We start from the raw sequence: 16437 nt of genomic DNA on the forward strand, positions 1-16437 counted from the left end.
CCAAAATGAATGGGGCCCTTCTTTACTCAAGGTGAAGACACCCATGGAGCCATTACCAAGATTTCTAATCTTTTAACCCAGTGTCTGTGCTCTCTGTGGATAAAACCACCAGACAATGGGATGGCTAACTGCTCTACAATGAAAAGATGCTATGTGCTGAGAAAGGAAAAGAAGTGACTTAGGAGGAGATGAGGTTGATGAAGTACCCACCGCACAAACATGAAGATCCCCAGCATCTATAGAAAACCTCAGCACTGAGAAGTGGAACCCTGGAGCTCTCTAGTCAGTGAGTCTAGCCGGTCAGTGAACTTAGATTCAGTAAGAGACACTGTCTCAAAAGATAAGGCTGGAGCAGCTGAAGAGGTGGGTCAACAATTAAGAGTGTGCAGAGGACCTGAGTTTGGGTACCAGTACCCATACTGGGATGCTCACAATGGTCTGTAACTCTAGCCCCACGGCATTGGATGTTCTCTGGCCTCCAATATACGCACGCGCGCGCGCACACACACACACACACACACACACACTTTAAAAATCTAACTCTTCAACCAAAAAAAGTAAGGTGGGAAGGAATATCGGAAGATATCAATGTCAATCTCTAGCCTCTACACACACATGTACATATGTACATGAACACATAGAAACCATACACATAGACACACACACGAAAATAAAGATGAGAAACAGTCTAGTCTGGGATAATGGGCTCAAAGACAGGTCATCGGACTCCCCTTGAGCTCGGTCCCACTAAGATGTCCTAGTTGCAAACCATGGTAGAGGATGCATCCCCAGCCTTAGCCTCCCCACAGTGAGCCCTAACTTACGGCAGAAGTCATAGGTCCTCCAGGGGCCCACCTCCACATCTGCATTCTTGCAAGCACTGGCGTAGCGGGCCACAGAATCACACAGCTCCGACTCATTGCCTCCGCTCTGGCACAGGCGGAAGAGGCAGGTGCGGTAGTAGGCAGTGACGTTGACCACCCCGTGACACTCTAGGAAGGAGCTGTTGGAGGGGTCATTGATGATACCGCACCGGGAGCGGCCCCGGTAGAACTTGAGCAGCTCCGAGTCATTGTTGCAGGCCTTCAGCAGGTCCCCACACTCGCCATTACAAATTTCCTCAAAGGTCGTCCAGCTCTCCAAGAACACTGCCAGGTTGTCTGTACATTTGCCATTAGGAAGGCAGAACTCGTCGCTAGCATTGGCGTTGAAGAAGCCACACAGGCCCCCAGTACAGTTGAAGTACACGGTGGACAGCCGGATGTACAACAGGCCCACATCGGAGTACTGGATTGACACCACGCCTTTGGACTCCACGGTCGTGCTGTTTTTGTTTCGATGAATCTCCAGCCTCCCCGAAGGATGGAAAAAGGGTAATTCCACATCTTGACCATTGAGCTGAAAAAAATCAAAAGCGCTGTTATCAGTGACCGGGACCCATGAAGGACCCACTGCCTCCGAGGCTGGGAAAGAGCCGACTCTGCGCCAGGACAAGCTCTGTGAAAACACCACGGAGCTGATGCTGTGTGGAAACTACACACAGACCCCAACTGTCTGTTCATAGGCTTGTTTCTTTCTTCTGAAATCCCCATTCTCTCATTACCTTAGTGTGCCCCAGACCTTAAGCTGGTCCCTGACAAGCGCACTGAGTGAAACCGTCTTGAGAAGCTGTATTCCTCCTGCAGCCATTCCCCTTCCGGCACTGGTTCCCACACAGCCCCCTTCCTCCACACCTTTCTGCTTCCTTCTTTGGTCATCGGATTTTAATTTTTCTTGTGCCCCAGACCACTGGAGCACATCGAGGAGAGCTAATGTCTAGATGCCCGTTCACCTGTGCCTGCTGTTCCTTCACTAGGCTAATCTCTGTCAATTCACCAATGGGGCTGAGAACACAGCCTTTTCCCTCTGGGGACAATGGGTCTTGCCATCCCCCTCGGCTGCATGGTGATGATGTCTGTTTTCAGAATGTCACTCAGATCACCTTAGACCAAAAGGAATGAGAATCCTTTCCTGGAATCACCTCATCTCAGCCAAGTGAACTGTGGGACCCTCACATAGCCCCTCGGCACCTTCTATGTATCAAGCATTGCCCAAGATTCCTTCCAGAACCAATGAGCCTGGACTTCTGATCATGGCTACGTTAGCCCATGCCAGAGGACAGGCACACCAAGAAATCTTTCCTTGCCTTCTATAATGAGAACTCCTTTCTACCTGCAGAAGGAATATTACAGCATGCAGAACACAGATGACAACACCCGGCTTACCCGCACTTAAAGCCCATTTTGAAGCTGTGTGTCCCAAAAGGAAGTGTCTTAACAACCTTTCTGTGCCTCGGTTTTGACAGCTATGTGATAAAGGTAATACTATAAAATATTTCATGAAAAAGGCTTAGCAAAGTGCTTGGCACACAGCCTTCTGTGGAGATTTGTACTTTTTGAGAGGGACTTTTACTCTCCAATTCAGAAAAGTCCAACCTGGCTCCATTTCTCTACCTGCTAAAATCTCATTTGGGGTCAATTATTTTTTAAAACGCCACCATATGGGAGCAGTGTTCTTTTCAGAATCCACTCACAGCCAGAGGAAGAGAGCCAAACCGGATGAAAAGAGCAAGCTCCATCACTCCATCCGTAGACCCTTGAAGGAAGCAAGGAACCTTACCTTGACTTCCAAAGCCCCAACTCCTCCTATTTTGACCTCTTGGTCAGCCACGAGGATCCGAAGACCCCGGAGCCAAGCAGGCCCAGCGTCAGGCTTCCTCTTGTTGATGTCAATTTCCAAGTACTCAGGACGCTCGGGGCAGGTCTTGAGGAGCGTGTAAGAGAACTCCGATGGGAATGCGTAGGCGGCACCATCAAATGTATGCAGCACCTGGTTCTGGCTGAGCAGGCACACAGTCTCCCGCTTGGGGAAGCAGCCCTGGTAGCCATCCTCCACAGCACACACCTCCCCGCTCCGGCAGGTCTTGTTGAAGCAATAGACATCCCCTCCCTCCTCGCATAAGCACTGCACAGTGCAGTTGGCCGTGGCCCAGAAGAACTCCCCCATGGTGTAGTAGTGGCCGTCGAAGTCACAGCCACACTTGTGCAAGGGGACACACTGACTGGTGCTGAGAACAAAGCCCTCGTTGCACTCACAACCTTCCGTGCACGGGGTGGCACAGTTCTGAGAGGCCGTCAGGTCCGAGCAGGTGTCAGGGCAGCTACTGGTGCAGACAGAATAATGGCTGAAGCTTGGGCACCGCACGGTGGACACTGGTGCGGAGAAAAGAAGACAGCTCGGTCATAGATGAGTAGACCCAAAGCCAACCAGGACAGGGGCTGGGAGAAAACACAAATGCTCCTCCCAGATCATCCAGGCCCCAGAGTGAAGGTTGGGTGACCACTTACTGAGGAAGAGACTGAAGGGGGACACCTGTAAGTATTGACTCAATTGCTTTCTCTATATGCTGAAGCTGTGAGGTTTTACCTGAACTCAAACCCACTAAATTTCACCTTGAAGTTGCTCCCTACTAACTTAGCCTTATTCCTCAATCAAGGGTTATTACTCAGTGATCTACAGTCATGAAGATGTTTTCCAGTCCTCCACCAAGGACGTAGGAGATGCCTTGATTTTAAAGAGCACGGCCCATTCTTAGGAGGAAATAAAACTTTCAGGAGAAATGAAAATTGTGCCCGTTAGAGCAGCAATTTGAGGACATGAAATTTCAAACAAGAAGGCACTTAAAATATCGGAGTGTGACCGAGGCAGACTGTGGAAATGAATTCCTAGGACATTAAAAATGAGAAAGGAGCTGAGCAGTCTGCAGAGATTGTGTGCCTGTTCCTCTGGGAGGCTTGCTGGGAGCTAGCTGCTGCCTTCCGAGGCCCGTCCGTGCCTTAGAAGCTTGCGTCTCTTATTTAAAAGCGTTCAAGTCTACATAAATGTTTGAATCTAGTTGAATCCAGCAGGCATAAGTCTAGCAAACCAGCTCTGAATTAAATATAATTCATCCAAGTAAGGGGGGTTAAATATAAGACGAGCACCAGACCACTAGGAATAATATACAACCGTTATTTATAAAAATTTACTTGGGCAATTTGGATGCTCTTGGATTATATAAGGCTCAAAGAGAAGCCATATTCAACTTGAATCTGAATTATGAGACGGCTCCTCAGAGTATAATGGAGGCTGGCCAGTCATACACACTGAGAAAGATACACTGTCTCTCGGTAGTGTGACCAATATACTGAGATTTGAATCTGACAGACAATGATTTATGTGGCTCCAACTCACGCTTGTGGAGGGAAGCCCCGTTTAAGCCTTGGAATTCAGAGAAACTTAAATCTCACCTCCACACACAGCCTCTCAAAGGCATGGACAGCCACTGTCCATTTACTCATGTGAAGGGAGCCAGGGCCCAGGAAGGAGACAAGTTATTGTTGTGTCTTTGTACTTTTATATGAGTAGGAAAGGGGAGATTTAACTGGGATGGGGAGGAGGAGAGAAACAGCTGACAGCTAAGCAGTATGGGAAAACTTCATCCAAAAGCCTATTGTAAAATGACCTGGACGTGCACATGCTTTTAATCCTAGGACTTGAGAGGCAGAGGCAGGCGGATCTCTGTGAGTTTGAGGCCAACCTGATTTATAGAGCAAGTTCCAAGATAACCAGGGCTACAGGAAGAAACCCTGTCTTGAAAAACAAAAACAAAAAAACCCAACCAACCAAACAAACAAAAAGTCCTGGATACCCCCAGCAGTCCGGGTGCCTCCTGACTCCTGGCAAGAAAGGGCTTCCATATTGATGCTAGGCTGTATTCTCTGTCTATGGCCCTTTCTCTGACAGGTCAGATGGGATGCTGTAGAACAAACTGCACAAACTCTGAAGGCCCTGGAGGTGGGAACCTAAGCTAAGGAGCTAAAGAGCTAGGGCAGAAGCCTCCACCTGGGAGGGAAGCCACGCCCCCACGAGAACTCTGTCCCCCCCCCCCCAAGCTACCTTCTGCCCTTCCTCATGAGCCAACTGTGGAAGCTCCCCTCCCTGGCTCAGCTCTGGGCTGTCATCCCCCACTACGGGGTTTCCTCCAGCCATGCATTTTCTGTCATTCATTTCCTGTTTCTAGATGCCTTATATTCATCGATGCTACCTTATTTCTTGTTTCTGACAATGGGAGCAAAGATATCTTCATCATTCATTCTGTATAATTTGTGATATTTCAATACCACCCTCACTCTCAGCCCTCCAGGCAGGGTCTGGAGGAGCCCTGACATCCAATCCCTGTCCCTGGAATGGGGCGCATCTTTCATAGGACAGCACACCAGCTTACCACACCCAGTTTGGATTCTCCAGTCTCCGATTGGGATGCCCAGGGCTTGACACACCAAGGCATAGGCCTGAATGGCTTGGCAGAGGAGCGTGCCGTTGTCCCTCACGCTGCACAAGTCATACACACAGCTGTGCACGAAAGCTGTGGCATCCACAACAGTGCCACACTCCCACAGGGGACCGTCAGTCTTGTTGAGGAAGCCGCAGTAGTCAGAACCAAAGTAGAGAGCCTCGGTGGCCGCATCGCACTGGGTACAATTGTCCACACAGCCGGAGCCACACTTCCAGTCGGCATGGTAGACACGCCAGCTCTCTCCCAGGTCCAGCACCGACATGGCGGGCCTGCCATCTGGGCGGAGGAAGTCATCCAGGGGGTTTTTATTGTAGTTCCCACAGAGCCCACAGGTGGAGTTTATGTAAGAGCCTGGGATGGAAATGGAGGCGTAGTGCTGGCCGTCAAACGTCACTAAGAGCCCAAAATCTGTTTCCACGGCAGTAGACATGCCACTCTGGTAGATTTTCACTGCCCCCAACTCTAAGGTGACAGGCAAAGAAGTCACCAGGTCATTAACCTGCCAACAGTAACAGTAGAAGGCAGGTGAACAGGTGGTCATGCATGCGCTCCAGCACAGGTTGGCAAGGGAGGGCAGGACGATTGTTTAGATATCTGGGGGAGGGGAGATTAATTAGGAAACGGTGAGCTCTGGGCCGGAAGGCGCTGGCCGTTTGAGCCCAATAACTCTGACAGTTCTAGTGCCATCGTGCATGCCTCTGGGGACTGGCTGGCTGGCGCCCTTCTTGCCCAGCTCTAGCCTGACTTCAAGCTTTTGCCTGAGAGGTACACCAATTTGATTTCCCTTTTTTATTTCTCTAAAGATTCATTAAGTCTGAAGTATCACATGTGTTTTCCTTGACCCCCTCACTAACTGCCCTTTGTACCAGCTGGCCCTCTTGCCAGATGTTATGTGGTTGTGCCAACTTTGGAATACTGTTGATCTTAGAGGTCACCCTAGGGCCTTACTCTAAGCATGCTGCACTGTGGTTTCCTGATTTCTGAACTACACCATTTGATCACTCAACATCAACAAGTCTAAATACTTGCTAAGTACCACACACTATACCAGGATCTGAGAAGCACAGGGTTAAAGAAATAATATTCACCCTTGTTCCTCAAGGCGCTCTCCGCCTAGAGAAGAAGAGGAACACAAACAGATATTTATAGTAGTCAGTTTTAAATATGAATCAAGGGGTGCGATGGGAGAACAGAGTGAACACTTAACCCAGCCTTGGGGACTCATACATGGTTTTTAGAGGCAGTTAAATCTGACTTGAGTTTTTAGAGATAAACTCAAGTTGCCAGATAAAAACCCTGGAGTGGGTGTTGAGCAGAGAATTCCAGGACAAAAGAATAAAGGCAGGGAATTAGAGGTAACTGTGTGGGGTGGGAAGAGGTATGGGATGCTGAGGGTTGCTGAGGAAATCAGTAGCCAGAGAGGAAGCTGAAGACACAGACCAAGCCCTGGGGCTGCTCTGATGTCAGGCAGTGTTCTAAGACTTTAGAGTCGCCAAGTGAATTGATCAAAATTCCCTTCCTTGTGTAACCTAGCATTTAGCAAGGGAGACTAACCACCGGCAAAACGAAGGTGTACAGCATCTAAAGATGTGTGAATGAGAATTACAAATCCCAATGTTGCCGGGCGGTGGTGGCGCACGCCTTTAATCCCAGCACTCGGGAGGCAGAGGCAGGCGGATCTCTGTGAGTTCGAGACCAGCCTGGTCTACAAGAGCTAGTTCCAGGACAGGCTCCAAAACCACAGAGAAACCCTGTCTCAAAAAAACAAAACAAAACAAAACAAAAAAAACAGAAACCGAAAAACAAATCCCAATGTTGAGAAGGAAGATTTATAGCTGTCAGTGAATGGTCAGGGAGCAGCTCCATGGGAAGGTGACATCTGAGAGAGGAAGACGCCTTGGGGTGAGCTGTCACAGAGAGAGACCAGCAGACCCTCAGGTGCGGGTGCTCTGGGTACTATAGCCATCAGGGTCTCCATGTGGTGGAGCTGAGCAAGCAGTGGAGGGCAGTGGTAGCTGATGTCAGGCAGGGTAGCAGCCAGAACAAGACAGGACTTTGGTTTTAGCTCTGAGCAAAACGTAGCGCCAAGTGGGTGTTTAAAGCAAAGGATCCAAGGGAACTGACTTCCACTTTGAAAGAACCAATCTGGCTCCCATGTTGAGAACAGACGTTGAAGGGCCTTGAAAAGCAAGACAGCACAAATAGACCTGAATTTCTACTCAGTAGGGAGCGAGCCCCTGACGGGTCATGAACAAAGAAATAACACAGGAGGTTTGCATTTCAGGAAGCTGATCCTGGCTGGCAGGACGTGCTTGATGAACTAAGCCAAGACAAGCAGCAAGGAGCCTAGACAGCAGCTGCCAGGGCCCAAGAGAAGACAGGGGTTAAAGCAAAAACCGGACACAAAGTGGGAGGCACAAGCTGTGCACCCCACTCGATTGTTCCTCACAGTCTCTCCTGTGGTTGATTCAGAACTGGGGGAAGAATCAAGAGTGAATCTTAATTATCTAGAAAACACAAACAGGTGGTTTGACATGCTTCTAACAGAGAGTCAAACTTTACCTTCACAGTTACTGTGCCTAGCTTCTGAAGCTGTTCCTGTTCAAGACCTGGAGTGAAATGATTAGTCAGGGTCCTCGGTGGGCTTGACTTTAACTGCACTTCAGCTTCACAGGCTAACCTAGATTCACGCTGGTTTCTGGCATATAGAAACATCTGGACGGGAGCCTGACCTTCCATTTGGTCAGTACGTTCCCAGTTGGAAATGCGTTGGTAAACTGCCTAGGTATTGAACCTAAGGTTTACTGAAGTAAACACCTCAGGTTTTCCATGAGACTGGAAGCAGACACTCAGCAGAATTACCCTTAATGGTCTACTCACACTGATGTTGGCTCTGACCAGTCTGTACCTCAAAATTCTGATAACTTCTGCCCAATTTAACTCAGTTTTAAAGTCACAGCTACACTTTTAGGAATTTGTCATAGTGGCACCCCACTCCTGGTACCAGTGTTCTGTTTTAACCTGCTTGTGTTGTAGTGAAATATTTATAAACCACAGAATATTCAAGAAGCCTGGAAATTCAGGATAGGAATGCCCACAGGTTAGTGTTGTAAGGGCCAGTTTTCTGGTCCGTAGATATGTATTCATGTGATAGAAAGGGCAAACTGGCTTTCTATGGCCTTCTATAGGGCACTAATCATTGCCTCATTATTTCCCCCATCCCATCTTCTAATATTACCTTCAGGAGAATTTATTAATGGAACATCAACATACGAATGGGGAGAGCATAAACCTTCAGACTGTGCCAGTGGTAGAAGACTGAAAAAGCCTGAGACACTGTCCTGCAGTTAGAAATGGGAAACCACTGGCGGTGGTGGTGCACGCCTTTAATCCCAGCACTCGGGAGACAGAGGCAGGAGGATCTCTGTGAGTTCGAGCCCAGCCTGGTCTACAAGAGCTAGTTCCAGGACAGGCTCCAAAGCCACAGAGAAACCTTGTCTCGAATAAACCAAAAAGAAATGGGAAAACCAAGGAGTTGGGTCATTTGCGTCTATCTCATAGGTAGGGCTAAGTCAATAGGGGTACAGGAAGCCACTTTATAGGAAAGGAAAGCCTGCCAGAGTGACAATTATCCCCTGTTCCTGTTGGGGTGTGGAAGAGCAAATCTTCTCTAAGATTGGTCTAATCTCAAATTCCAAGTACGTTAATTGCTGGATGCCTCCCTTCCCTCTCCCTTAAGTTCCTATTCCTAGCAAGGAGACAAAGTCTTCAATGCCTCAAAGCAGAAGCCATCAGCCTCTGGATTTTGCTACAGTTCCTAAACCCCCACCATGGGTTCCCTATCTCTGTTCTCATTCTCTTGTGGTTGGAGAGATTTTCTCCCGGCCCAAAAGTGCATGGCGCTTTCTGTACCACAGCCAGCCACCTTATTTATACTCCCCGAGACTCAAAGCAGGAGCCCCTGGAGAATAATAAATGCCCTTGACAAGTGATGTGTTGCTTCATTGCTACCTTTAATCCACTAGCAACAGACAAACCTCTTGGCCTTTCCTTCTCCTTAGGTTCTACGCACTTTCCTTGTCAGCGGGTCTCTCCGAAGATGTGTGCAGGGACAGGGCGGGAAGGGAGAAGAAGAATCACAAAGTGTGGGGCTTGGAAACGGTAATGTGGGACCAGCATGTGCTGAGTGCCTACTGTGTGCCAGCCTCTGTGATGCGGGATGTACATGTTTGTTCTAATCAACGTGTGTGAAACCTTAAATGTTCCTACATGTTCTCTTCACTGTAAATGAGGCTAGAGCTTGTGACAGAGCCGGACAGCTACTGAGGTCCAAAGCCATGCTTCATCATTGCTGCCCCTGCCTGGATTAGCTCTGAGAAGAGGCAACAAGTCCAGGCTATTGTCTAGGTGCCCGGTAGGTGACACAACTTCCCCACCTTTACAGAAAAAGAAAATGAAGCAGAGGCCACTCTGCTGGAAGAAATAGCACAGGTACAGGGCAGGTCCCACTCCGTAGTCAGAGCTCTCCCTACACCATGGGCTACGTGGCCTGCCCAGCCCCTGGAAGTACCCTAAACCATTCAGGTTCATGGTGGGGAGAAACCAGAAAACCTTTCATCACTGGGAGACATTTGCTAAGTATGGACGCTCAGTCATGTTGACTTTCTTTGGACTTCATTGGCATACATAACCCAAATTGCTTATCATATGAGAATGGGTTCAGCAGGGAAAACCCCCACTGAAAGAACGCTGCTTCTAATCCAGCAAATGGAGGCAGGGTTGGAGAAAGGGGGCATGTGGTTTGCAAGGGCGCAGCTTGGGTCATCCCAGGCACAATACAGCTGGCTAGGAGGTCAACTGCTTCCCAGTAGTCTCCGGCTCCTTCCTGTTTCCTGGGCCTCTCCCTGGCTGTCCCCACATCACCCTGGGTCAGGGCCCTGCATCCGTCTAGCCACTCTGCCCAGGGCGGCAGGTGTATTCCAAGGCACTGGAAACCATTTGGCAAAGGGAAAAGGACGCCGTTGTTAGCTTGCAGTTGGAGTCACATAACCTTTTCTTGCCGAAGCATTGGTATTCACATCCACAGCTCCCTGTCGCTACAGAAAATTGAGGAATCCGCGCCCTATGCCTGGACAGCGGAATAGAGCCGTGCAAAATTAGCAGAGCTGCTGGGCCTGAAAGAGACGACAGTGTCCTTTCTTTCATTAAAAAAAGAAAAAAGAAGTAGAAAGTCTGAGCGTGAGCAAAAAGGAATTTTAATCAAAGTAGAAAATAGGGACAAAGCAAGACCCTTCCTTTTCAACTATTGGTATCAAACACACTGGTTTACAACACAGGCGAGTTGGCAAAGCTGGTGAAAAAAAAATAGCTGGAAAGGTATCTATCCATGGGGATCAAAATGGCTCTCAATGGCACTGTACAAATTTACATTGGAAAAAGTCCAAACTTCTGTACGAGACTCCTTCACTGACAGATGAACCTGTCCCTAGAGAGACTGGCCAAATAGCAAGCAAATCGGCATTTCAACCATGGTCACAGCCCACTTTCCTAATTAGAAAGCCGATGGCCTGCACACACTTGACAATGGCAGCACCAGAAAAAGGAGAATTGGTTCCCTGGTTATGCCTTTTGTCAGATATGCGACCACAATGAAAACTACAGCGCATTTTTTTTTATTAGTTCTGGGTGGCCGTCTATTTGACAACCGAGCATGGGATTAAAGATTGCATGGGATACAGCAATCACTCCTTGTGGTCTTCAAGTTAAGACTGCTTGAATAAATACATGGTTACACCAAGGTCTTCATTAACATTATGAAAATTGAGGCCTCCATCAATTGAGTAATTGCCAGCAGCTCCTAGTCTTTAGTCAGTGCCCCTCTAACAGGAGTCATTTACATATGCTAAACAGGCCAGCCGAGATTTGTGCTCTCTCTGTCAGTGTGGACAGAAGTGGCGGTTTCATCAGAGGAGTGTTTGGGTAAAGTTTTCCTGGGATCTTTTCATACAGGACTCATTAAGGAAGTCACCAAAGCTGCTTTAGGGTGGTGCCTGTGCAGACATCAATCAATGTGGAAGTTTCTCTGTGAATGAAACAAGAGTTCCCTGGCAAAGAGAATCAGGGTGCTGAGTGGGGCAAAGATGACTCCAGGGCTATATACTGTCCAAGTCTGGACATGACCATATGACTTTAAATATTACAAGCCAAGTCTATAAGGAACTAAGTTTGTCTATCTGTTATGGTGACTTCTGAGAGACATATACCTGTATGTATGTGTATACATGTACATGTGAAAATATGTGCACATCAGTAAGGGAACTAGGAGGGTGTGTGTGTTTGTTTGTTTTTTTTTTTAAAGATATGGTCTTGCTATGAGGCTTTTGCACAAATAAACTTTGGCTTATTAAAGCATCTTCCAAGGCAAGAAGTGCATCTACCTGTTTGGCACACAAAACAATAGACAGAGGGAGGTTTCCCCAGGCCGAAGTATCTCTGGATTCTCCATCTCCCCACGATGTATGGAGAGGGTCTTACCTTGACTTTTCCATAGCTTCCTTTAGGGATGAGAATCTTGTAGCCATTGACCTCAACTGAGAGCTCCTTCACCCACGAGACAGCAGAGCCCCCTCGGTGCTCGTTCTTGGCCTCCACACTGAAGAAGGGGAGGCTGGAGGTTTGCAGACACTGTCGGGCCAATAGGTAAGCACAAGAGCCTTGGAAGTGGAAGAGGAAGCCGTCGAAGGTGTGGTAGTGTGGCTCCCCGAACACCACACAGGTGCTGGTCTCCACAGGGCTGCAGTAGAAGAACCGGCCCTTGGGTTCACACACTTCATAGGGGCTGCAGGAGGCTTCCTGACAGTAGATCTCATTGTTAAAATCCAGACAGCGGCACTTGACGGTGCAGTTCAGGTCATCCCAAAACACCTCCCCTCGCCGGAGGAACTGTCCTGGGAATAAGGACAGCAGAGCCAACACTTACTACTTCCCCTCCGTGCCAGACACTGGGACAAAGGCTTGGCTTTGGTTATGCCTTCTCGACCCACTCATGAACCCACTTAGGTAGAGATTAAGGACTGTCACCCTCACTTAACAATTGGGGAAACTGAGGCTTAAGAGCAGTTGAATAATTTCATTTAACGCCGTTCAGCAACTCAGCCAAGATTCCAAGCAGAGTGGGTCTGAATCCAGTGTGAGTTGCTGGCATTGTTAACTCCCCAGCTGGTGAGCAAGCCCACATTTGAGCAAAGACACATTGCCTTCGTCTGTGGGAAAGTCTCTGACACTCAGGAGCCATTTCCTTTTCAAGAATAAGAGCAAGGGCATTCCAAAAGCAGACCCAGCTGATAGGACTGGGTCTCGGGACTCAGCAATCAGTTGTTCCTTTCCTAATTGGTTCATTGAATCAACAGTCTAGGCAGCATGCACGCAAAAAGGTCAACAGCACAAATCAGGAGGCAGCCATAAATCGCAGCTTCCTGGGAATAGTCTAGAAAAGACTGACCTCTTCTGTGCTACTTTCAAGGGTTCATAAATACTACAGATGCTGCTCAGGCTGAATTTCAACCCTTGCAAGTTGTTTTCTCTCCAGCTCCAGACTGTGCCCAAGTCTGGTATTCCTCTCTCTTTATCTTCTGGAGAGAACCTGCTGTCCAAGTCTAGGTCAGGGGAAGGACCAGGGGAATGATTTTAAGGCAGGTGCTAATTTGTAATAAATGTTCACTACAGTTTATTTGACAGACATTTAATCTTTAAAATCATTTCCCTAAATAAATTATGTAAAACACACACACACACACACACACACACCAAGACTAAATATCTTGCAAGTTGTACAAGTCTACCATCTTAACCCCAGAAGAAGGCAGGGGACTGTAGGAACAGCTCTTTCTTTATCTGTCCAACAAGAATATGTCTCAACAAGCAATTATGCCTCCTACCTGTTGAGATTTGCAGCTAAAAGGAGATAATAGATGTATCCATATTCCCAGTAGGTTGTATGTATCAGCCCTTAAAACAGACCCTAAGTCCTCTAGCACTTTGGCACTAGCTCAAGGTTGCACATCTTTTAACAGCCTTCCTTCAGTATCATTTCCAGTCTCTGCATTTCCAGGCTTCCAATAAATGAGAGCAAAATGACTCAGAATAGAGGAGGTTTCGAGCAAAAGGTAGATGCTCTGTGATAATTTTGTTTGTGCAATGATGATTTAATAAGGCAGCTCCATGAAACCGAGTCCCTTGCTATAACCCAGGCCAAATCCCAATCTCATTAGATTGATATATGTCCAGTGGCACATAAAAACGCACAAGTCCTGTGTGGATATTGAATTTGCCCTGCATATGAAACCCAAACGCATAACTCAAGAGGGAAAGAAAGCCGCAAAAGTGGGAACATTGCACACAGCCTGCATCAGACTGTCCCCACAGCTCTGCCTGCCAATGCTGTCCATCATCACTGTGCTCATTCCCAGGACTCGGGTGCGAGGTTGCCATTGAGAGCTCACGTTGCACTCAGCAGTCAGTGAACTCTGCATCGCTTGAGCAAAAGGGAAGACATGCTAGGGTGAGAGTCTGAGCCGAGATGAGGAAGCAAGGGGAATAGCAGCTCACACTGTTGTTAACTAGTGTGATGGGGAAACTATCAACCAATCACATCTAATTAGGCTGTGGCTACCTCGGGCCCAAGTAGAAATACTGGTAGATCCAGGGTGCGGGCGCTCTCTCTGCGCATGCTCGCAGGACCTATTGGATTTCGGACCTCCCACTCTTGTAGTGTGATTTTTCGCTTTTCAACTATTAAAAAAATATAACTGTTGTTCTTGAGCTGGTCTAGTTATTTATCATGCCTACCTAATTCGTCAGCATTAGTGTTGTGTTGATTTTCCCAAAAGGGAAGAGGGACAATCTCAGAAATCATGCGGGGGGCTTTCGGACCAGATTCTTTCCTATCCAGATTAATACCCACTAAGCTGCATAGCGCTTCTTGCTATTCCAGCATGAAGGACTTCACAGAGTCCATAAGGCTAAGATGCCCAGGCAAGCCATCCTCAAACACAACCTTGCCTGAGGGCAAAGTCAAGAGGTTAGGTAAATCAGTAGGTGAAAGCAGGGAGCATGGGAACTTCAGAACATATGAAACTGGCTTTTCTATGTGTTGAATATGGAAGCTGAGTCAAGAGAGGCATCTGGCAGCAAAATAGGCAGACCATGTTTTCTACCCGAGGAGGAGAGATCTCCTTAGACCAAAGCAAAAGGTTCTTACAGATCTGCAATCGCTTTGCCCAACACATCCTGTGCTTCCACAATACTGTGTGCCATGTTTTTTATATGTGCTACACTATGTCACCATTATTTCTGTGGTTATTTCTTTTGCTGTAATATTATCATGGGCAACTATAACACTGACATCTCTGCTACCTGAAGAGTAGCTGGGGTTCAGTGGGTCTCTTACGTTGTTCTTTAGAAAGATAAAGTGGATGGATTTGGTGCATTAGTGGATATGTGAATAGATGGATTGATAAGAAGACTAACGTAAGGTTGGGAGGATGGATGGATGGGTGGATGGTGGATGGGCGGATGGGAGAACAAGAGGATGGGAGGATGGGAGAAAAGGAGGATGGGTGGATGGGCGGATGGGAGAACAGGAGGATGGGTGGATGGGAGGATGGGAGGACGGGAGGATGGGTGGATGGGAGGATGGGAGGATGGGAGGATGGGTGGATGGGAGGATGGGAGGATGGGTGGATGGGAGGATGGGCGGATGGGAGGATGGGTGGATGGGAGGATGGGTAGATGGGTGGATGGGAGGATGGGAGAAAAGGAGGATGGGTGGATGGGAGGATGGGAGGATGGGCTGTTGGGAGGATGGGTGGATGGGAGAAAAGGAGGATGGGTGGATGGGAGGATGGGTGGATGGGAGGATGGGAGAACAGGAGGATGGGAGGATGGGTGGCTAGGGAAATGAGTGAATAGGATGGTAGATGGAGATGGGGTGGGTAGAGAGGGGAATGCTGAATTGGTGAATAGCTCGGCAAAAGGATGGAGAGGTGGATGATGGTCACTAGGTGGGTATCAGATGAACAGACAATTTCTTGCTTCTTGTTGCTGTAGCCTCTACTTCTACATACAGAGTTGTTAACAGAAATCCTGTTTCCTGAATCCTTTGAATACATAGGAGGCAGGAATCAATACCCAGGGATGCTCCTGTGAGAACTCCAGGGCTATTATGCAGTTCTAAAGAGATTTTGGTAGTTGAGAAAAGATGCCACCACACTACAGAAACCAATGTAAAGGGAACTCACTGAGGAGCCTGTTCACACAGACTAGGAGCAGCTTTGATTCTCCCAATCCCTGCAATGTCTTCCTACCCCTCCGAGGATTTTAGAAGCTCCCCTAAAAAGTCTGCTACTTTTTATTTCTCCTCGTACTAGGAGCTCCTGAATTACCACTACAGGGACTTGGAGACACTCCAAGTTCACCCCCTCCTGTGGCTCTACGGCATGCAGATGGCAGGAGAAGAGTAAAGATGAGGGTGGAATCTTAAAGAGGAAGCAACAACAACAACAAAAATAACGTGAGGACAGGAGGGCTCCTTTCTGTCCATGTGGCTGAGAAATAACTTAGGATCCTGGTGCACTTTGGAGATAGTCCAAACTAGTAGCTGCATGCACCCTACAGGCAAGGGCTTGGAAGTATACCGCACGCAGTGTTCCTCCCGGGCTGATGAACGTGCGTGCTAAAATTACCTTGATCTCTACCAGGCAGCTGAAAGATGTCAAAAGAGTAAGCCATCAGGAACGAGTCCGCCCCCGCGGCTGGAAAGCTCGCCTGTCAATCTAAGGGAAAGGAACCCTGCTCTGTCAGAGAAAAGAGGAAAGGTTTACCCCTGGAGGTGCAGCCATTGGCTGGGTCGATTTCCTTCCCGTCAACTTTAAATGCCCAGCGTCCTGGAACATTAACATTCGTGGTCTCTTGGATATTTACAATCTCAGGAGTTCTTGACCCCGGTAGGCTGAAGAAATTCGTGAGGTTTCCACCATTAAATCCCGCCTAGAGAGAGGGAG

At 48.1% G+C, this 16437-nt stretch overlaps 1 protein-coding gene across 1 annotated transcript in view; it reads right to left on the bottom strand.

Moving 5' to 3' along the window:
• The window catches only part of Tecta (tectorin alpha), a 69780-nt gene that overhangs the window by 42566 nt on the left and 10777 nt on the right, over nt 1-16437 (bottom strand). Inside the window, exons 5-9 of the mRNA XM_050120078.1 lie at nt 16258-16423; nt 11912-12324; nt 5306-5876; nt 2659-3251; nt 825-1398 (exon numbers count right to left, since the gene is read on the bottom strand). Of these exons, the coding sequence (XP_049976035.1) occupies nt 825-1398; nt 2659-3251; nt 5306-5876; nt 11912-12324; nt 16258-16423 (2317 nt within the window). The remainder of the gene's footprint in view (nt 1-824; nt 1399-2658; nt 3252-5305; nt 5877-11911; nt 12325-16257; nt 16424-16437) is intronic.

The sequence above is a fragment of the Alexandromys fortis genome, unplaced genomic scaffold (assembly GCF_014885135.2).
Source record: "Alexandromys fortis isolate MF-2015 unplaced genomic scaffold, M_Fortis_MF-2015_v1.1 scaffold_190, whole genome shotgun sequence".
NCBI classification, from domain to species: Eukaryota; Metazoa; Chordata; class Mammalia; order Rodentia; family Cricetidae; genus Alexandromys; species Alexandromys fortis.